This window comes from Sander vitreus, chromosome 20, assembly GCF_031162955.1.
Source record: "Sander vitreus isolate 19-12246 chromosome 20, sanVit1, whole genome shotgun sequence".
NCBI lineage: Eukaryota > Metazoa > Chordata > Actinopteri > Perciformes > Percidae > Sander > Sander vitreus.
The window spans coordinates 28573448-28590947 of NC_135874.1; the positions used below are offsets into that span (position 1 = coordinate 28573448).

The 17500-nt window shown below is 50.8% G+C and overlaps 1 protein-coding gene across 4 annotated transcripts in view; it reads right to left on the bottom strand.

Annotated features, from left to right (window-relative positions):
* heatr5a (HEAT repeat containing 5a) overlaps nucleotides 1-17500 on the bottom strand; it is a 46817-nt gene that overhangs the window by 7074 nt on the left and 22243 nt on the right. For all 4 annotated transcript variants that reach the window (XM_078277464.1, XM_078277462.1, XM_078277463.1 and 1 more), the window contains 16 exons: nucleotides 15923-16067; nucleotides 14677-14859; nucleotides 12979-13218; nucleotides 11999-12177; nucleotides 10692-10760; nucleotides 9241-9420; nucleotides 8694-8931; nucleotides 8226-8330; nucleotides 6346-6474; nucleotides 5081-5208; nucleotides 4564-4711; nucleotides 3486-3659; nucleotides 2120-2221; nucleotides 1804-1866; nucleotides 1182-1358; nucleotides 743-888 (listed from right to left, as the gene is read on the bottom strand). In XM_078277464.1, coding sequence (XP_078133590.1) covers nucleotides 743-888; nucleotides 1182-1358; nucleotides 1804-1866; nucleotides 2120-2221; nucleotides 3486-3659; nucleotides 4564-4711; nucleotides 5081-5208; nucleotides 6346-6474; nucleotides 8226-8330; nucleotides 8694-8931; nucleotides 9241-9420; nucleotides 10692-10760; nucleotides 11999-12177; nucleotides 12979-13218; nucleotides 14677-14859; nucleotides 15923-16067 — 2406 coding nt within the window. The remainder of the gene's footprint in view (nucleotides 1-742; nucleotides 889-1181; nucleotides 1359-1803; nucleotides 1867-2119; nucleotides 2222-3485; nucleotides 3660-4563; nucleotides 4712-5080; nucleotides 5209-6345; nucleotides 6475-8225; nucleotides 8331-8693; nucleotides 8932-9240; nucleotides 9421-10691; nucleotides 10761-11998; nucleotides 12178-12978; nucleotides 13219-14676; nucleotides 14860-15922; nucleotides 16068-17500) is intronic.

Below are 17500 nucleotides of genomic sequence, written 5' to 3' on the forward strand. Positions count from 1 at the left end.
TTTACAGTGTGTTCAGAGGACAGGCAGCTAGCAGATAGTGAGGAGATGTTTTTTACAGTGTGTTCAGGGGACAGGCAGCTAGCAGATAGTGAGGAGATGTTTTTTACAGTGTGTTCAGAGGACAGGCAGCTAGCAGATAGTGAGGAGATGTTTTTTTACAGTGTGTTCAGAGGACAGGCAGCTAGCAGATAGTGAGATGTTTTTTTACAGTGTGTTCAGGGGACAGGCAGCTAGCAGATAGTGAGGAGATGTTTCTTTTACAGTGTGTTCAGGGGACAGGCAGCTAGCAGATAGTGAGGAGATGCTTTTTTACAGTGTGTTCAGAGGACAGGCAGCTAGCAGATAGTGAGGAGATGTTTTTTTACAGTGTGTTCAGAGGACAGGCAGCTAGCAGATAGTGAGGAGATGTTTTTTTACAGTGTGTTCAGGGGACAGGCAGCTAGCAGATAGTGAGGAGATGTTTGCTATATGTGACCAAAAATGTTGTAGCCTAAAAAACGCGTGACATCGCTTAGAGCACCTTTAACATAAAATGTAGTAAATGCCACTGATGTTTTTTTAGACGTTGGTGAATCGATGCTCCTAATTAAACTGCTGTTCTTAAAGAGACAGTACACCGACTCGACACGGTCTCTACGTTCTAACTTCATTAGTACCAATTTATGTCTTGAACGTTAGAGGAACCTATAACGCAAATATGGACCGGTAAATAAAGTGTTTCTGTCTCTCTCTCTCTACTGACCAGCGGGTCTTTGGCGTCCATGCCGGCGGTGAAGCGCTGCAGACAGAGCGCGTGCAGTGGCTCCACGGTGCAGACGTCTGGACCAGCAGACAGCAGGAAGACGGTCAGAGCCGTGAGCAGACTGACCTGATCCACAACACCGTCTCCTACACACACACGCACGCAGGCACGCACACGCACGCACAGACACACGCACACACACACACACACACACATACATATGTATGTAACAACTACATTGCATTTGTAAACAGTTCTCTGTGAGTTAAGGCCTTTACACACCGGGGTCGTCACCAATAAACGTCACAAAAATGCAAAATACTTAAAAGTCCATATTAGGGATGGATGTCCATTGTCAAAGTTAAAACCTGTAAGACATCAGTTTTTTTAAACGCTCGCGGCGTGTAAAGGCCGTTAACGTAGTCAGAGCGGTGTGTACCGGCGTCCCAGAGGCCCAGCAGCGTGTTGAGAGCTGATCTCAGCAGCAGCCTCCAGGCTCCGCAGCTCTTCTCCTGTCGGCTCATCGGAGACGCCAACACCGACTTCAGAGCCTGGAGAGACGCCTGGACCACGGCGCCCAGACCGGCCCCGCCCACCGGGCCCGCCGCCGGGGCACCTGGGAGAAAAGAAAACATAGACATGAACGCTGACTGTGGAGGAAAATCTGATGGGGGAGGGGGGGGGGATCTGGGCGTGTGTGTGTGTGTGTGTGGGGGGGGCGGGGAGCATGTGTTTGTGTGTGTGTGTGTGTGCGTGTGTGTTTGTGTGTATGTGCATGTGTGTGTGTATGTGTGTGTGTATATGTTTGTGTGTGTGTGAGCATGTACGTGTGTGTGTATGTGCGTGTGTGTGTTTGTCTGTGTTGTGTGTGCGTGTCTGTGTTGTGCGTGTGTGTGTATGTGTGTGTGTGTATGTGTGTGTGTGTATGTGTTTGTCTGTGTTGTGTGCGTGCATGTCTGTGTTGTGCGTGTCTGTGTTGTGTGTGTGTGTGTGTGTGTGTGTCTGTGTGTGCGTGTCTGTGTGTGCGTGTCTGTGTGTGCGTGTCTGTGTGTGCGTGTTACCTGTCAGCTCTCGGAGGACTCCCAGCAGCAGGTAGAGGACGGTGGGGAGGATGGACACGCTGCCTGCAGGACGACAGACAACCATTAAATTAATTACACAAACATCCGTGTCACCTGCAAGCTAAAGCTAATGCTAACATCACTGTTGACAGGTTAGCATTAGCTTTAGCATGTAAAAGCTTGTGGTTTTCAGGGTTCCCACACATTTTATGGACAAAGTTCAATTACTTTTCCAAAACTTTCAAGGATTTTACTAACTCCATGACTTTCCCAGGTGTTCCATGACCATGTTTATTTGTTCGTTCCCTGCTCTCACCTTCTGGGGAGCAGACAGACGGCAGCTCGGACAGGACACACAGAGCAGACGCCACCAGGCGACAGTCGCTGTCAGTCAGACTCCACACTGAACCTCCAGGACCTGATCACACAGAGACACACACACACACACACACACACACACACACACACACACACACACACACACACAGAGACACACACACAGAGACACACACACACACACACACACACACAATGTCAAAGTTAAAACATGTAAGACATTTGTTTTTTAAATGCCTCCGGTGTGCAAAGCCCTTTAAACGTTGTCAGAGTGAACCGGCGTCCCAGAGGCTCCCCCACTCCTCCTCTCCCTCTCTCCTCCCTTCACTCCTCCTCTCCCTCTCTCCTCCCTTCACTCCTCCTCTCCCTCTCTCCTCCCTTCCCTCCTCTCCCCCTCTCCTCCCTTCACTCCTCCTTTCACCCTCTCTCCTCCCTTCACTCCTCTTCTCCCTCCTCTCCTCCTTCACTCCTCCTCTCCCTCTCTCCTCCCTTCACTCCTCCTCTCCCCTCTCCTCCCTTCACTCCTCCTCTCCCTCTCTCCTCCCTTCACTCCTCTCCCTCTCTCCTCCCTTCACTCCTCTTCTCCCCCTCTCCTCCCTTCACTCCTCCTCTCCCCCTCTCCTCACCCTCTCCTCCCTTCATTCCTCCTCTCCCCCTCTCCTCCCTTCACTCCTCCTCTCCCTTCTCCTCCCTTCACTCCTCCTCTCCCTCTCTCCTCCCTTCACTCCTCTTCTCCTCCTCTCACCCTCTCCTCCCTTCACTCCTCTTCTCACCCCCTCCTCCCTTCACTCCTCCCTTCACTCCTCCTCTCCCCCTCTCCTCCCTTCACTCCTCCTCTCCCCCTCTCCTCCCTTCACTCCTCCTCTCCCCCTCTCCTCCCTTCACTACTCTTCTCACCCTCTCCTCCCTTCACTCCTCTTCTCCCCCTCTCCTCCCTTCACTCCTCTTCTCACCCTCTCCTCCCTTCACTCCTCCTCTCACCCTCTCCTCCCTTCACTCCTCTTCTCCCCCTCTCCTCCTTCACCCTCTCCTCCCTTCACTCCTCTTCTCCCCCCTCCTCCCTCTCCTCCTCTCACCCTCTCCTCCCTTCACTCCTCTCTCCCCTCTCCTCCCTTCACTCCTCTCTCCTCTCCTCCCTTCACTCCTCTTCTCCCCCTCTCCTCCCTTCACTCCTCCTCTCCCCCTCTCCTCCCTTCACTCCTCCTCTCCCCCTCTCCTCCCTTCACTCCTCTTCTCCCCTTCTCCTCCCTTCACTCCTCCTCTCACTCCTCTTCTCCCCCTCTCCTCCCTTCACTACTCTTCTCACCCTCTCTGTACCACCCCTTTTCTCCTCCTCGTCCTCGTACCGGTTGGACTGGTTCCGGCCAGTTTGGGGCTGAGCTGTGGGAGTTTCCGGACCAGCACACAGAGGCAAAGCTCCAGCGCTCCGAACACCAGCGAGCGCCCGGGGATCAAACCGCCAGTGTCCCGTCCCTCGCCGAACTCTGGCAGCGTCTCCTTCTCTGCCGCGCCGTCATCCACTGAGGTACAATAAAGTTTTCGCACAAAAACATTAAGGCTCAAGCAGGGTGGGCATCAAGTTCAAGGTGATTTTTTGTGTAACAGTTTACAATCTGAGGATTGTATTCACTGATGAAGAACGTTAAATACGGTTAAAAGCTCAGGAAAAAGTGAGTAAGTGGACCTTATGTTCATTTTATTTTGTCAAACTACTTTTTGGGCTCCTGTACAGCGCTTTTTGTGTGTATAAGAGTGTGTGAGTGTGTGTAAAACAGTGTGTGTGTATAACAGAGTGTGTTTGTATAAGAGTGTGTGTATAACTGTGTGTGTGTGTGTGTGTGTGTGTATAACTGTGTGTGTGTGTGTGTGTGTGTATAAATGTGTGTGTGTGTGTATAACAGAGTGTGTGTGTATAACGGTGTGTGTGTGTGTGTGTGTGTGTGTGTATAACAGTGTGTGTACAAATGTGTGTGTGTGTGTGTGTGTGTGTGTGTGTGTGTGTGTGTGTGTGTGTGTGTGTGTGTGTGTGTGTGTGTCTGTGTGTGTGTATAGCCGAGTGTGTGTGTATAACTGTGTGTGTGTGTGTGTGTGTATAACAGTGTGTGTACAAGTGTGTGTGTGTGTGTGTGTGTATAACTGTGTGTGTGTGTGTGTGTGTGTGTGTGTGTATAGCAGAGTGTGTGTATATAACTGTGTGTGTGTGTGTGTGTGTGTATAACAGTGTGTGTACAACTGTGTATGTGTGTGTGTGTATAACAGTGTGTGTGTGTGTGTGTGTGTGTGTGTGTGTGTGTGTAACAGTGTGTGTGTGTGTGTGTGTGTGTGTGTGTGTGTATATAACAGTGTGTGTGTGTGTGTGTGTGTGTGTGTGTGTGTATAACAGTGTGTGTGTATGTGTGTGTGTATATAACAGTGTGTGTTCACCCTCAGCGCTGTGGCGTTTCTCCCTGACGTGCTCCTGAGTGGCCGTTACGATCTGTCGCAGTAAATCCAAGACGGCGAGTTGAACGGACACGGACTCTCTGGTCACCATCAGCCGGTGGAGGACGCTCAGCAGCTCCACACTCAGAGCCTGCAGACAGACAGACAGACAGACAGGCAGACAGACAAAGAGACATGGGGGGAATGACATGCAGCAAAGGACCGCAGGTCGGAGTCAAACCAAAAGGACAGAGAGACAGACAGACAGACAGAGACATACAGAGAGACAGAGACAGACAGACAGACAGACAGAGACATACAGAGAGACAGACAGACAGAGACATACAGAGAGACAGACAGACAGAGACATACAGAGAGACAGAGACAGACAGACAGACAGTTACCCAACCCTAATATTCTGGTTTGGGAATCTGGGCTGAACTTTGGGAATTCAGCCTGATTTTGTGGTCAAATTTCTGGTCTAGAATCTAGTCTGGATTCAGGTCCAGCTGTGTCCTACCTGGTCGCTTCCGATCTTAGCGCGGGGCCAGGGGACGTCCAGCAGCGCCTGCAGGGCTCGCAGACAGGAAGTGATGTTCTCCATCTGGTCGTCAGAGTGCGGCGAACACAGGAACTCCACACTGATCCCTGACAGACACACAGGACCGACGCAACCAAACTCAATGCAGAACAATCACTATTTAATGAAACAAATACAAATATTCATCTGCTAGGTAGATAGGAGGGAGGGAGAGAGAGAGAGGGGGAGGAAGGTAGATAGGAGGGGGAGAGAGAGAGGGAGAGGGGGAGGAAGGTAGACAGGAGGGAGAGGGAGAGAGAGAGGGAGGAAGGTAGACAGGAGGGAGGGAGAGAGAGAGAGGGAGGAGAAAGGGGGAGAGAAGGTAGACAGGTGGGAGGGAGAGAGAGAGAGGGAGAGAGGGAGGAAGGTAGACAGGTGGGAGGGAGAGAGAGAGAGGGAGAGGGGGAGGAAGGTAGATAGGAGGGAGGGAGAGAGAGAGGGAGGAAGGTAGACAGGTGGGAGGAGAGAGAGAGAGAGAGAGGGAGAGGGGAGGAAGGTAGACAGGAGGGGAGAGGGAAGAGGGGGAGGAAGGTAGACAGGTGGGAGGGAGAGAGAGAGGGAGGAAGGTAGACAGGTGGGAGGGAGAGAGAGAGAGGGAGAGAGGGAGGAAGGTAGACAGGAGGGAGGGAGAGAGAGAGGGAGAGAGGGAGGAAGGTAGACAGGAGGGAGGGAGAGAGAGAGGGAGGAAGGTAGACAGGTGGGAGGGAGAGAGAGAGAGGGAGAGAGGGAGGAAGGTAGACAGGTGGGAGGGAGAGAGAGAGGGAGAGAGGGAGGAAGGTAGATAGGAGGGAGGGAGGGAGGGAGGGAGGGAGAGAGGGAGGAAGGTAGATAGGAGGGAGGGAGAGAAAGAAAGAGAGGGAGGAAGGTAGACAGGAGGGAGGGAGAGAGAGAGGGAAAGAGGTAGATAGGAGGGAGGGAGAGAGAGAGGGAGGCAGGTAGACAGGAGGGAGGGAGAGAGAGAGGGAAAGAGGCAGACAGAGGGAGGGAGAGAGAGAGAGAGGCAGGTAGACAGGAGGGAGGGAGAGAGAGAGGGGAGGCAGGTAGACAGGAGGGAGGGAGAGAGAGAGGGAAAGAGGTAGAGAGGAGGGAGGGAGAGAGAGAGGGAGGCAGGTAGACAGGAGGGAGGGAGAGAGAGAGGGAAAGAGAGAGAGAGGTAGACAGGAGGGAGGGAGGTGCTGGGTTTTGTATTAAAACCAGTTTTCTACCCAGTATGAGATGCAGTCTGTCGGTGTTGATGTCCTCAGGACTCTTGGCTCCGCCCCCGGTGCGTCCCATGGAGGTGGGCGTGGCCGGTCTGGACAGGTTAACAGGTGTGTCGTCTGACATCAGAAAACCTGAAACACAAAGTCACATCTGGCTGTTCAACACCCGCCTACACCTTTACTTCTTTCTTTTTTTTGGGGGGGGGATAGAAGATGAGGAGAAGGGGGAGGGAGGAAGGAAGGAGTAAAAAAGAGTAAGGAAGGAGGAGCATGAAAAGTGGGGTGGTGATGGAGCAGTGGATAGGACACATGCCTTTGGTGTGGGAGACCTGGGTTTGATTCCCACTGCCATACATCAACCAATGTGTCCCTGAGCAAGGCACTCAACCCCTAGTAGCTCCAGAGGCGTGTTACCTCTGATATACACCATACCTAGAGATTAACATGGGGTACTCTCCATGAAATCATCTCTCAATGCAAATCAAACCAGCTGTTAGACTAACTGAAATACAACCATGTTAATCTCTAGGTATGGTGAAGGGTATGTGATGATGGGAGGGTATGGTGAAGGGTATGTGATGATGGGAGGGTATGGTGAAGGGTATGTGATGATGTGAGGGTATGGTGAAGGGTATGTGATGATGGGAGGGTATGGTGAAGGGTATGAGATGATGTGGGGGGTATGGTGAAGGGTATGTGATGATGGGGGGGTATGGTGAAGGGTATGTGATGATGGGGGGGTATGGTGAAGGGTATGGGATGATGGGGGGGTATGGTGAAGGGTATGTGATGATGGGGGGGTATGGTGAAGGGTATGTGATGATGGGGGGGTATGGTGAAGGGTATGTGATGATGGGGGTATGGTGAAGGGTATGTGATGATGGGGGGGTATGGTGAAGGGTATGTGATGATGTGGGGGTATGGTGAAGGGTATGTGATGATGTGGGGGTATGGTGAAGGGTATGTGATGATGGGGGGGTATGGTGAAGGGTATGTGATGATGTGTGGCTGTGTGTTGAGTTATTTTGAGGGGACAGCACATTTACACTGTTAAACAAGCTGTACTCTTCATACTTTACATTGGAGCAGAGTGAGGATGAAGGAGCGAGGAGTGAGGATGGAGGAGTGAGGATGGAGGAGCGAGGATGGAGGAGGGAGGATGAAGGAGCGAGGATGAAGAAGCGAGGATGGAGGAGCGAGGATGGAGGAGCGAGGATGGAGGAGGGAGGATGAAGGAGGGAGGAGTGAGGATGAAGAGCGAGGATGAAGGAGCGAGGATGGAGGAGTGAGGATGGAGGAGGGAGGATGAAGGAGTGAGGAGTGAGGATGAAGGAGCGAGGATGAAGGAGTGAGGAGTGAGGATGAAGGAGCGAGGATGAAGGAGTGAGGAGTGAGGATGAAGGAGCGAGGATGAAGGAGTGAGGAGTGAGGATGAAGGAGCGAGGAGTGAGGATGAAGGAGCGAGGATGAAGGAGTGAGGATGAAGGAGCTGAGGATGAAGGAGCGAATGAGATGAGGATGAAGGAGCGAGGATGAAGGAGCGAGGAGTGAGGATGAAGGAGCGAGGATGAAGGAGTGAGGAGTGAGGATGAAGGAGCGAGGATGAAGGAGTGAGGAGTGAGGATGAAGGAGCGAGGATGGAGGATGGATCTCTGAGGAGCTATTATCGAGGATATAGAGAGCAGCCTTCCTGGAAGCCGTGCAGCGGAAATCCGTTGCAATCTCAGAGGAAAGGACAGCTCATCCCTCTAAAAAACACATTTCCTCATTTCCTCTCTCCTCGGTGGCACTGACTAAGATTCAGCTAAAGAGTAAGAGAGTGTGAGAAGTTGAGAAGAGGAGGGAGAAAAGGAGGAGGAAGAAGAGGAAGGAGGAGTACTGACCAGTGCTGTGGAGCCAGAGGGAGGTGGCGTGCAGCATGGGAGCCCAGGAGGAGGAGTAATGCGCTCTGGCCTGGTTCAACGTCTCTGCTGTGTAGAAAGAACCTCCTGCAGGAGAACCAGGAGAACCAGGAGAACCAGGACCCAGAGTTATCTCGAGACACTCTACAGATAGAGTAGGTCTAGACCACACTCTATAGTTTACAAAGCCCCAACAATTCTAGTAATTCCAGTAGAAATTTCAGTAGCACCAAAATGAGGCACCGAAATCCGCGTTACTATTGGGTCCAGTTGATACCGGTTGTTAAGGCACCGATGCCGTATACAGTAAGCACCGGGTTTCGGTACCCAACCCTACTCTAAACACATTTCCTTGTTTCCTCTCCCGTGCAGAATTTCTGCCTTTCTCCCATGCTTCCTCAGTGGGACGGACTAAGACGCAAGGGAAGGAAAGCGAGATGCTTGTCCTACCTGTTGCAGGTAGCTGTGAGGCGTTCTCCTGCGGGAGGGTCAGCATGGCGTAGTCCTGCAGCGCCGCCAGCCACAGGCGGCTCAGGGTCAACAGATCTGATTGGACCAACTTTAGGAGGCCCGCCCCTTCTGACTCGGAGCCTGAGCCACGATTGGCCAGAGAGGAGGAGACGGACAGGTCAGCCATCCTATTGGGGCTCTCCTTTTGGCTGCTCCTCTGAACGGCTACGATGTAAACCTGAGAGAGAGAGAGAGAGAGAGAGAGAGAGAGAGGGAGGGAGAGAGGGAGGGAGAGAGAGTTTTTCTACAGGAAAACTACATAATGGCTATAAACAGGGTACTGTCAGGATTTAATGTCAGACCTCTTGAAGACCACCAAGGATGAAATGTAATGCCAACTTTACGGTCATGTAATCATCATAATCTCCTCTGAAAAATATTTAGTTATGACATCACGGTATTTATTTAATCCTACAAAAAGATAAGACAAAATCTCTCTGCTTGTACCATAAAGAGACACATTTGAATACTAAGATGGCTCGCCCACCTCGGCCCAGGCCTTCAGGACGGCCAGTGTTTCCATGGTAGCAGTGGCCTCGTTGTACAGCTGGCTGCACGTGTCCCTCCCCGCCTGGACTTTAGCCAATGAGGAGGCCAGGAGCTGATGGACTCGCCGCAGGTCACGCAGGTCGCTGACCACACCGCTGGCAATCCAGGCGCTGCACACCTGCAGAGAGAGGGCCGGGCTAAAGGGTCATTTCGTTGTTTTTTGTAACCTGGACCCTCATGTATTTGCTCATGCATTGGTATCTAAGTGACTGATGTGGACAAAAACCTTTAAAATTGGTCCAGTAGATACAAACCGGGCTGCAACGTAACCCATCAGTCAGCATCCACTAAAAGTTCTGTTGTTGCTGCTGACAGACTCAGATTATTATAGTCTGACAACATTATGAAAGGATCCCTACAGAGATAGACCTTTTAGTTAAAGAGTAAGATCCTTTTAGTTTAACATGAAACAGCCCCGAAATCTCCATCACCAAACTACACCAGACTCCATGTAAATAATCAGGACTTTTAGTGTGTATAGAGCCAGGATATTTCCACCACACTCCATGTAAATAATCAGGACTTTTAGTGTGTATAGAGCCAGCATATCTCCACCAGACTCCATGTAAATAATCAGCACTTTTAGCGTGTATAGAGCCAGCATATCTCCACCAGACTCTATGTAAATAATCAGGACTTTTAGCGTGTATAGAGCCAGCATATCTCTACCAGACTCCATGTAAATAATCAGGACTTTTAGCGTGTATAGAGCCAGCATATCTCCACCAGACTCCATGTAAATAATCAGGACTTTTAGCGTGTATAGAGCCAGCATATCTCCACCAGGCTCCATGTAAATAATCAGGACTTTTAGCGTGTATAGAGCCAGCATATTTCCACCACACTCCATGTAAATAATCAGGACTTTTAGCGTGTATAGAGCCAGCATATCTCTACCAGACTCCATGTAAATAATCAGGACTTTTAGCGTGTATAGAGCCAGCATATCTCCACATGTAAATGGGTGAATTAAGGGTTTATTTCAACCAAACCAGAGTGGTGATTGTTGGAACAGTGGAAAGATGAACCAAGACGGCTTTTCATAGTTTTATTTAGTTTCTGTCCACTTTGAATGAAGTGTGTTTTACGCTGATAAAAGTCCTGATTATTTACATTGAGTCTGGTGGGTTTGGTGACGGTGATTTCAGGGCTGTTTCATGTTAAACTAAAAGGATCTTCCTCTTTAACTAAAAGGTCTATCTCTGTAGGGATCCTTTTATAATGTTGTCAGACACTTAGAATAATAATCTGAGTCTGTCAGCAGCAACAACAGAACTTTTAGTGGACGCTGACTGATGCTGAACATCCTCTGTCACTCAACTTCTGTATCTAACAGCTGCAGTGACTGAACATTCACACTGATTAAGATGATTATTGATGATTAATCACCTGGCAGGCTTTGGCGGTGACGTCAGGAGGGGCATCAGCAGTGAAGGCCGGTCTGAGAGCAGCTCCCACCTGCACACACAGGACATAAAATACATGTATGATAAACATTAGTCAGTTATTAATTAAGCACTAATGCTAAACGTCCTCTGGTTCCAGCTGCTCCAATGAGAATCTCTCTCTGCTTTATAGCTCAGGAAACTGAAGATCTTTGGGTTTTAGACGTCGGGCGGACAAAACAAGACATTTAAAGACAACATTGTGGAGATTATACCCTGCGTTTTGCACAATTATTAAAGATTATAGGCTAAGTAATGAAGTAATCAATCAAAAGATTAACCCTCGGAGGTCTGAGGGCATTTTCACACATCTTCTTATATTCACCTTTTTAAGGTATTTGCATATAACTGATCCCCGTGTGTTTCATGTCACAATGTTCAGAACAAACTCAGCTTTCTGTAGCGTGACGCCATGTTTTCTACAGCGATGTGTGAAGAGATCATTTGGGGCTCAAGTTGAAACGTTGATGTTCGCTTAGTGAAATTCCTCAAATCTGTTTTGAAAACAGAAACTTACGATGTGTGTATCTGTGTGTGTGTGTGTGTGTATATATATCTGTGTATATATATGTGTGTGTGTGTGTGTGTGTGTGTGTGTATATATATCTGTGTGTGTGTGTGTGTGTGTGTGTGTGTGTGTGTGTGTGTGTGTGTGTGTGTGTGTGTGTGTATCTGTGTGTGTGTGTGTGTGTGTGTGTGTGTATGTGTGTGTGTGTGTGTGTATCTGTGTAGTGTGTGTGTATCTGTGTGTGTGTGTGTGTATCTATGTGTGTGTGTGTGTGTGTGTGTGTGTATCTGTGTGTGTGTGTGTGTGTGTGTGTGTGTGTGTGTATCTGTGTGTGTGTGTGTGTGTGTGTGTGTGTGTGTGTGTGTGTGTGTGTGTGTGTGTGTGTGTGTGTGTGTATCTGTGTGTGTGTGTGTGTGTGTGTGTGTGTGTGTGTGTGTGTGTGTGTGTGTGTGTGTGTGTGTGTGTGTGTGTGTGTGTATCTGTGTGTGTGTGTGTGTGTGTGTGTGTGTGTGTGTGTGTGTCTTTAGGTTATATATGATTCAATTAGGAAATGAATGTCTGAAATTAAATGTTGTAAAATCTCTTTTTGAGTAGGAGTTTTGGCCGGAGCCTCTTTCGTCCTCAGAGGGTTAAACAATAGTGAAAATAATCACTGGCTGCAGTTACAACATGTAGACTATTAATGTATATGATAACAAACTCCTTCAGCCAATCAGAACACAGTACTGTCAGAGTTTGCTTACGTTGGCCTGGTACTGCTCCAGGATGACGTGGCCGGGGAACTCGGGTTCGGGGATGGCTGAGAAGCGCCTGATGATGTCCAGCAGCGTCTGGAGACCTGCCAGCCGCAGCTGGTCGCTGTGGTCCGTCGCCGCCATGAACGCCATGCGCACCAGGTCGCCAAGATGGAGCACCAGGAAGTCTGCGGAGAGAGAGAGAGAGAGAGAGGGGGGGGGAGGGGAGAGAGGAGGGAGGGAAGGAGAGAGGAAGGGAGAGAGGAGGGAGGGAGGAAGGGAGAGAGGAGGGAGGGAAGGAGAGGAGGAAGGGAGAGAGGAGGAGAGAGGAAAGGAGAGAGGAGGGAGGGAGAGAGGAAGGGAGGGAGGGAGAGAGGAAGGGAGAGAGGAGGGAGGGAAGGAGAGAGGAAGGGAGGGAAGGAGAGAGGAAGGGAGAGAGGAGGGAGGGAAGGAGGGAGGAAGGGAGGGAAGGAGAGGGAAGGAAGGAGAGAGGAAGGGAGAGAGGAGGGAGAGAGGAGAGAGGAAGGGAGAGAGGAGGGAGGATGGGAGGGAAGAAGGGAGAGAGGAAGCGAGGGAAGGAAGGAGGGAGCAAGGGAGAGAGGAGGGAGGGAAGGAGGGAGGAAGGGAGAGAAGGAGAGAGGAAGGAGGGAGGAAGGGAGAGAGGAGGGAGGGAAGGAGGGAAGGGAGAGAGGAAGGGAGAGAGGAGGGAGGGAAGGAGAGAGGAAGGGAGAGAGGAGGGAGAGAAGGAGAGAGGAAGGGAGAGAGGAGGGAGGATGGGAGGGAAGAAGGGAGAGAGGAAGGGAGGGAAGGAAGGAGGGAGCAAGGGAGAGAGGAGGGAGGGAAGGAGGGAGGGAGGGACGGAGAGAGGAGGGAGGATGGGAGGGAGGAAGGGAGAGAGGAGGGAGGGAAGGAGGGAGGGAGGGAGGGATTATTGAAAATTCTGAATTTGGAGGAGTAGATAATAATGTAAATCCATCCACCCATCCTACCGGTGGACTCGTGCAGGCGTCTCTCCTGAGCCAGCGCCATGTCGAAGTGCGCGGGGTCAGCGCTCTCACACTGAGCGATGATGCGACACACGCACTGCACGGCGAAGCGGCGGGTGGCCCAGCGCAGCGCCGTGAACGGGCCGCCGGCCTCCGAGCGAGCCTTGAAGGCAGAGGAGTCGTCGTCTCTGGCGCCGTCCGCCTCCTCGTCGTCCTGCCGCGCCTCCACCGGAGCCAGGCAGTCTGAGGGAGAGGTGGCGGGAAACTCAACGTACACTTACTGCTTTTACTGGAGCTCTCAACAGCATCATACGGTCTTCATCAGCACCCAAATATTACACAATAAAATATGAAGCTTTCCACATATAAAAGCAGCAAAGTTCTAAACTTCGGTCACAAGATGACAACTAAATAGGGAGGAAGGGAGAGAGGAGGGAGGGAGGGAGGAGAGAGGAGAGAGGAAGAAAGAAGGAGGAAAGAGGGAGAGAGATGGGAGGGAAGGATGGGAGGGAGAGAGGAGGAGAGGAAGGAGAGAGGAGGGAGGAAGGGAGAGAGGAGGGAGGACGAGAGGAAGGAGAGAGGAGGGATGGAGGGAAGAGGGAGAGACGAGGGAGGGAGAGAGAGAGGGAGGAAGGGAGAGAGGAGGGGGGAGGACGAGAGGAAGGAGAGAGGAGGGAAGGAGGACGAGAGGAGGGAGGAAGGAGGAGAGGGGAGAGAGGAAGGAGAGGAGAGGGAGAGGAAGGAGAGGATGAGGGAGAGGGAGAGAGAGGAGAGGAAGGGAGAGAGAGAGGAGGAGGAGAGGAAGGAAGGGAGGGAAGGGAGGAGAGAGGGAGAGAGAGGGAAGGAGAGGAGGGAGGAAGGGAGAGAGAGGAGAGAGAGGAGGGAAGGGAGAAAGGGAGGAAGGAGAGGAGGAAGGAAAGGAGAGAGGAAGGAGAGGAATGAGAAGGAGGGAGGAAGGGAGAAGAGAGGGAGGATGGAGAGGAGAGAGAGAGAAAGGGAGAGGAGGAGAGGAAGGAGGAAGGGAGGGAGAGAGAGAGAGGAGAGGAGGGAGAAGGAGGAGAGGAGGAGGAAGGAGAGAGAGGAGGGAGGAGGGAAGGAGGGAGAGAGGAGGGAGGGAGTGAGAGAGGAGGGAGGGAGAGAGGAGGGAGGATGGGAGAGAGGAGGAGAGGAAGGAGAGAGGAGGGAGGAAGGGAGAGAGGCCGAGAGAGGAAGGGGAGAGAAAGAGGAGGATGGAGAGAGAGAAGGGAGAGGAGAGAGGAAGGAGAGAGAGGAGGGAGAGAGAGAGAGAGGAGGAGGAGGAGAGAGGAGAGAGGGAGGAAGGGAGAGAGAGGAAGGGAGGATGGGAGAGAGAGGAGAGGAGAGGGAGAGAGGAGAGAGGAGAGGAGAGGAGGAGGGAGAAGGAGGGAGAGAGAGGAGAGAAGAGGGAGAGAGGATGGAGGGAGAGAGAAGGGAGGAAGGAGAGAGGAGGGAGAGAGGATGGAGGGAGAGAGAAGGGAGGGAGGAGGGAGGAAGGAGAGAGGAGGGAGAGAGAGGGAGGAGGGAGAGGCTCCTTCTTAGTGGTGAAAACTTTGAATGAGACATTAACGGCAGCACTGAACAACAAACACAACGTCTCTGAGTGTCTTTGTGATGTGATGCGTTTATGGCGCCGGTTGATATAACGGTATCTTGTGCAGCCCTAGTTGTTCCAGGCCTACCCACCGGTGGTTGCAGACAGGACGTCCTTGCAGAGTTTCAGCCAGTGTCCCAGCTTCCCGCTGGTGGCGCTGGACGCCATCATGTGGACCAGAGTCTCCTGGATGTCCCGCCGCAGACCGGGATCAGACTCCCGGTCCAACAGGGTGAACAGAGCGCCTTCCAGACCCACTTCCTTTATGGTGACGTCTGCAGATGGTTAGGGAGGAAGGGAGGAAGGGAGGGAGGGAGAGGAGAGAGAGAGAGAGAGAGAGAGAGAGAGGGAGAGAAGGTGGGAGGAAGGTAGAAAGGAGAGAGAAAGAGAGGGAGGGAGGAGAGAGGAGGGAGGAAGAGGGAGGGAGAGAGAGAGGGAGGGAGGGCGAGGGAGAGAGAGAGAGGGAGAGAAGGTGGGAGGAAGGTAGAAAGGAGAGAGAAAGAGAGGGAGGGAGAGAGAGAGAGAGAGAGAGAGAGAGAGAGAGGGAGAGAAGGTGGGAGGAAGGTAGAAAGGTAAGAGAAAGAGAGGGAGGGAGAGAGAGAGGAGGGAGGAAGAGGGAGAGAGAGAGAGAGGGAGGGAGGGCGAGGGAGAGAGAGAGGGAGAGAAGGTGGGAGGAAGGTAGAAAGGAGAGAGAAAGAGAGGGAGGGAGAGAGAGGGAGGAAGGGAGGGAGGAGGAAGGGAGGGAGGAAGAGAGGAGGGAGAAAGAGATGGAGGGTGGTAGAGGGAGAGAGGGAGGGAGAGAGGAGGAAGGGAGGGAGGAAGAGAGGAGGAGAAAGAGAGGGAGGGAGGGAGAGGGAGAGAGGGAGGGAGGGAGGAGGAAGGGAGGAGGAGAAAGAGAGGGAGGGAGGGAGGAGGAAGGGAGGGAGGAGAGAGAGGAGAGAGAGAGGAGAGGGAGGAAGAGAGGGAGGGAGGGAAGAGAGAGAGGGAGGAGAGAGGAGAGAGGGAGAGGAGAGAGAGAGAGAGGAGGGAGAGAGGTAGAGAGAGAGGAGGGAGGGAGAGAGGGACAGAGGAGGGAGGGAGAGAGGGAGAGAGAGAGGAGGGAGGGAGAGAGGATGGAGGGAGAGAGAGAGGAGGGAGAGAGGGAGAGAGAGAGGATGGAGGGATTAATGAAAATTCTGAATTTGGAGGAGTCGATAATAATCTAAATTGATTTAACAAGGTAACTGAACTGTTATGTGTCAGCTGGATGTTTAACGTGGCTTCATAACAATACGTTACAATAAATAATAATAATAATAATACTACTAATCAGCAGCAGACTGAGTGTGTGCGTCTCACCCAGCTGCGTGTTGTCTCGTCTGGGCAGCTCTTTGACCAGAGTCACGGCGTGCTGGGAGACCTCCAGCGCCTCCCGCTGGACCAGCTGCCGCAGACAGGCCACCAGGGCCCGGCGCAGACACAGGTACGAGCTGCACAGGTGGGCCTGACACACACACACACACACACACACACACACAGACAGACAGACAGACACAGACAGACACACACACACACACACACACACACACACACACACACACACACACACACACACACAGACACACACACACACACACACAGAGACAGACACACACACACACACACACAGACACACACACACACACAGACAGACACACACATAAACAGACACACGAGACACACACACACACACAGAGACACAGACACACACACACACAAACACACAGCACACACACACACACAGACAGACACACACACACACACAGACACAGACACACACACACACAGAGACAGACACACACACACAGAGACAGACACACACACACACAGACACACACACACACACAGAGACAGACACACACACACACACACACAGACACACACACACACACACACAGAGACAGACACACACACACACACAGAGACAGACACACACACACACACACACAGAGACAGACACACACACACAGACACACACACACACACAGACAGACACACACATAAACAGACACACGAGACACACACACACACACAGAGACACAGACACAGACACACACACACACAAACACACACAGAGACAAACACACAGAGACAGACACACAAAGACAGACACACACACACACACACACACACACACACACACACACAGAGACAGGAGTTAACACTAGGCGACAGCTGTACTGAGAACAGGTTTCAGCATGCAGCTTCAGTGTTTCCTCCAGACTCAGAAACTAAACCTGGTTCACATTAAGCTTAAAATAGTTAATATTACATTACAAATATATTCTCACAACTGAGCAGATGTTTCATATTTTTGCTTTAAAACAACTATTAATGGATCATCAAACCATTGTTTTTTATATTTATACAATTTCTTTAATTTTTTATAAATGTGTTATGTTTTTAGGTCTTATTGAAATATATATATATATATATATATATATATATATATATATAGATATATATATATAGATATATATATATTTATATATATCATGATCTGTGTCAATTAATCTTCTGATGAACTGATGAATTATTCTGATTATTAAACTCTTTAATGTTGCATCATGACGTGATGATGAACTGAGAGAAAATCACAGGAGGAACCCAAATAGTAATAATAATGATAATAATGATAATAATGATAATAATGATAATAATAATAATAATAATAATAATAATAATAATAATAATAATATTTAGATGAATGTGTTTCTAAAGGAAACACTGAGTGTTTTCACTGCTGGAGATAAAAACAGGCAGGGAGGGTGTGTGTGTCTGTGTGTGTGTGTGTGTGTGTGTGTGTGTGTGTGTGTGTGTGTCTGTGTCTGTCTGTCTGTGTGTGTCTCTCTCTGTGTGTGTGTCTGTCTGTATGTGTCTGTGTCTCTGTGTGTCTGT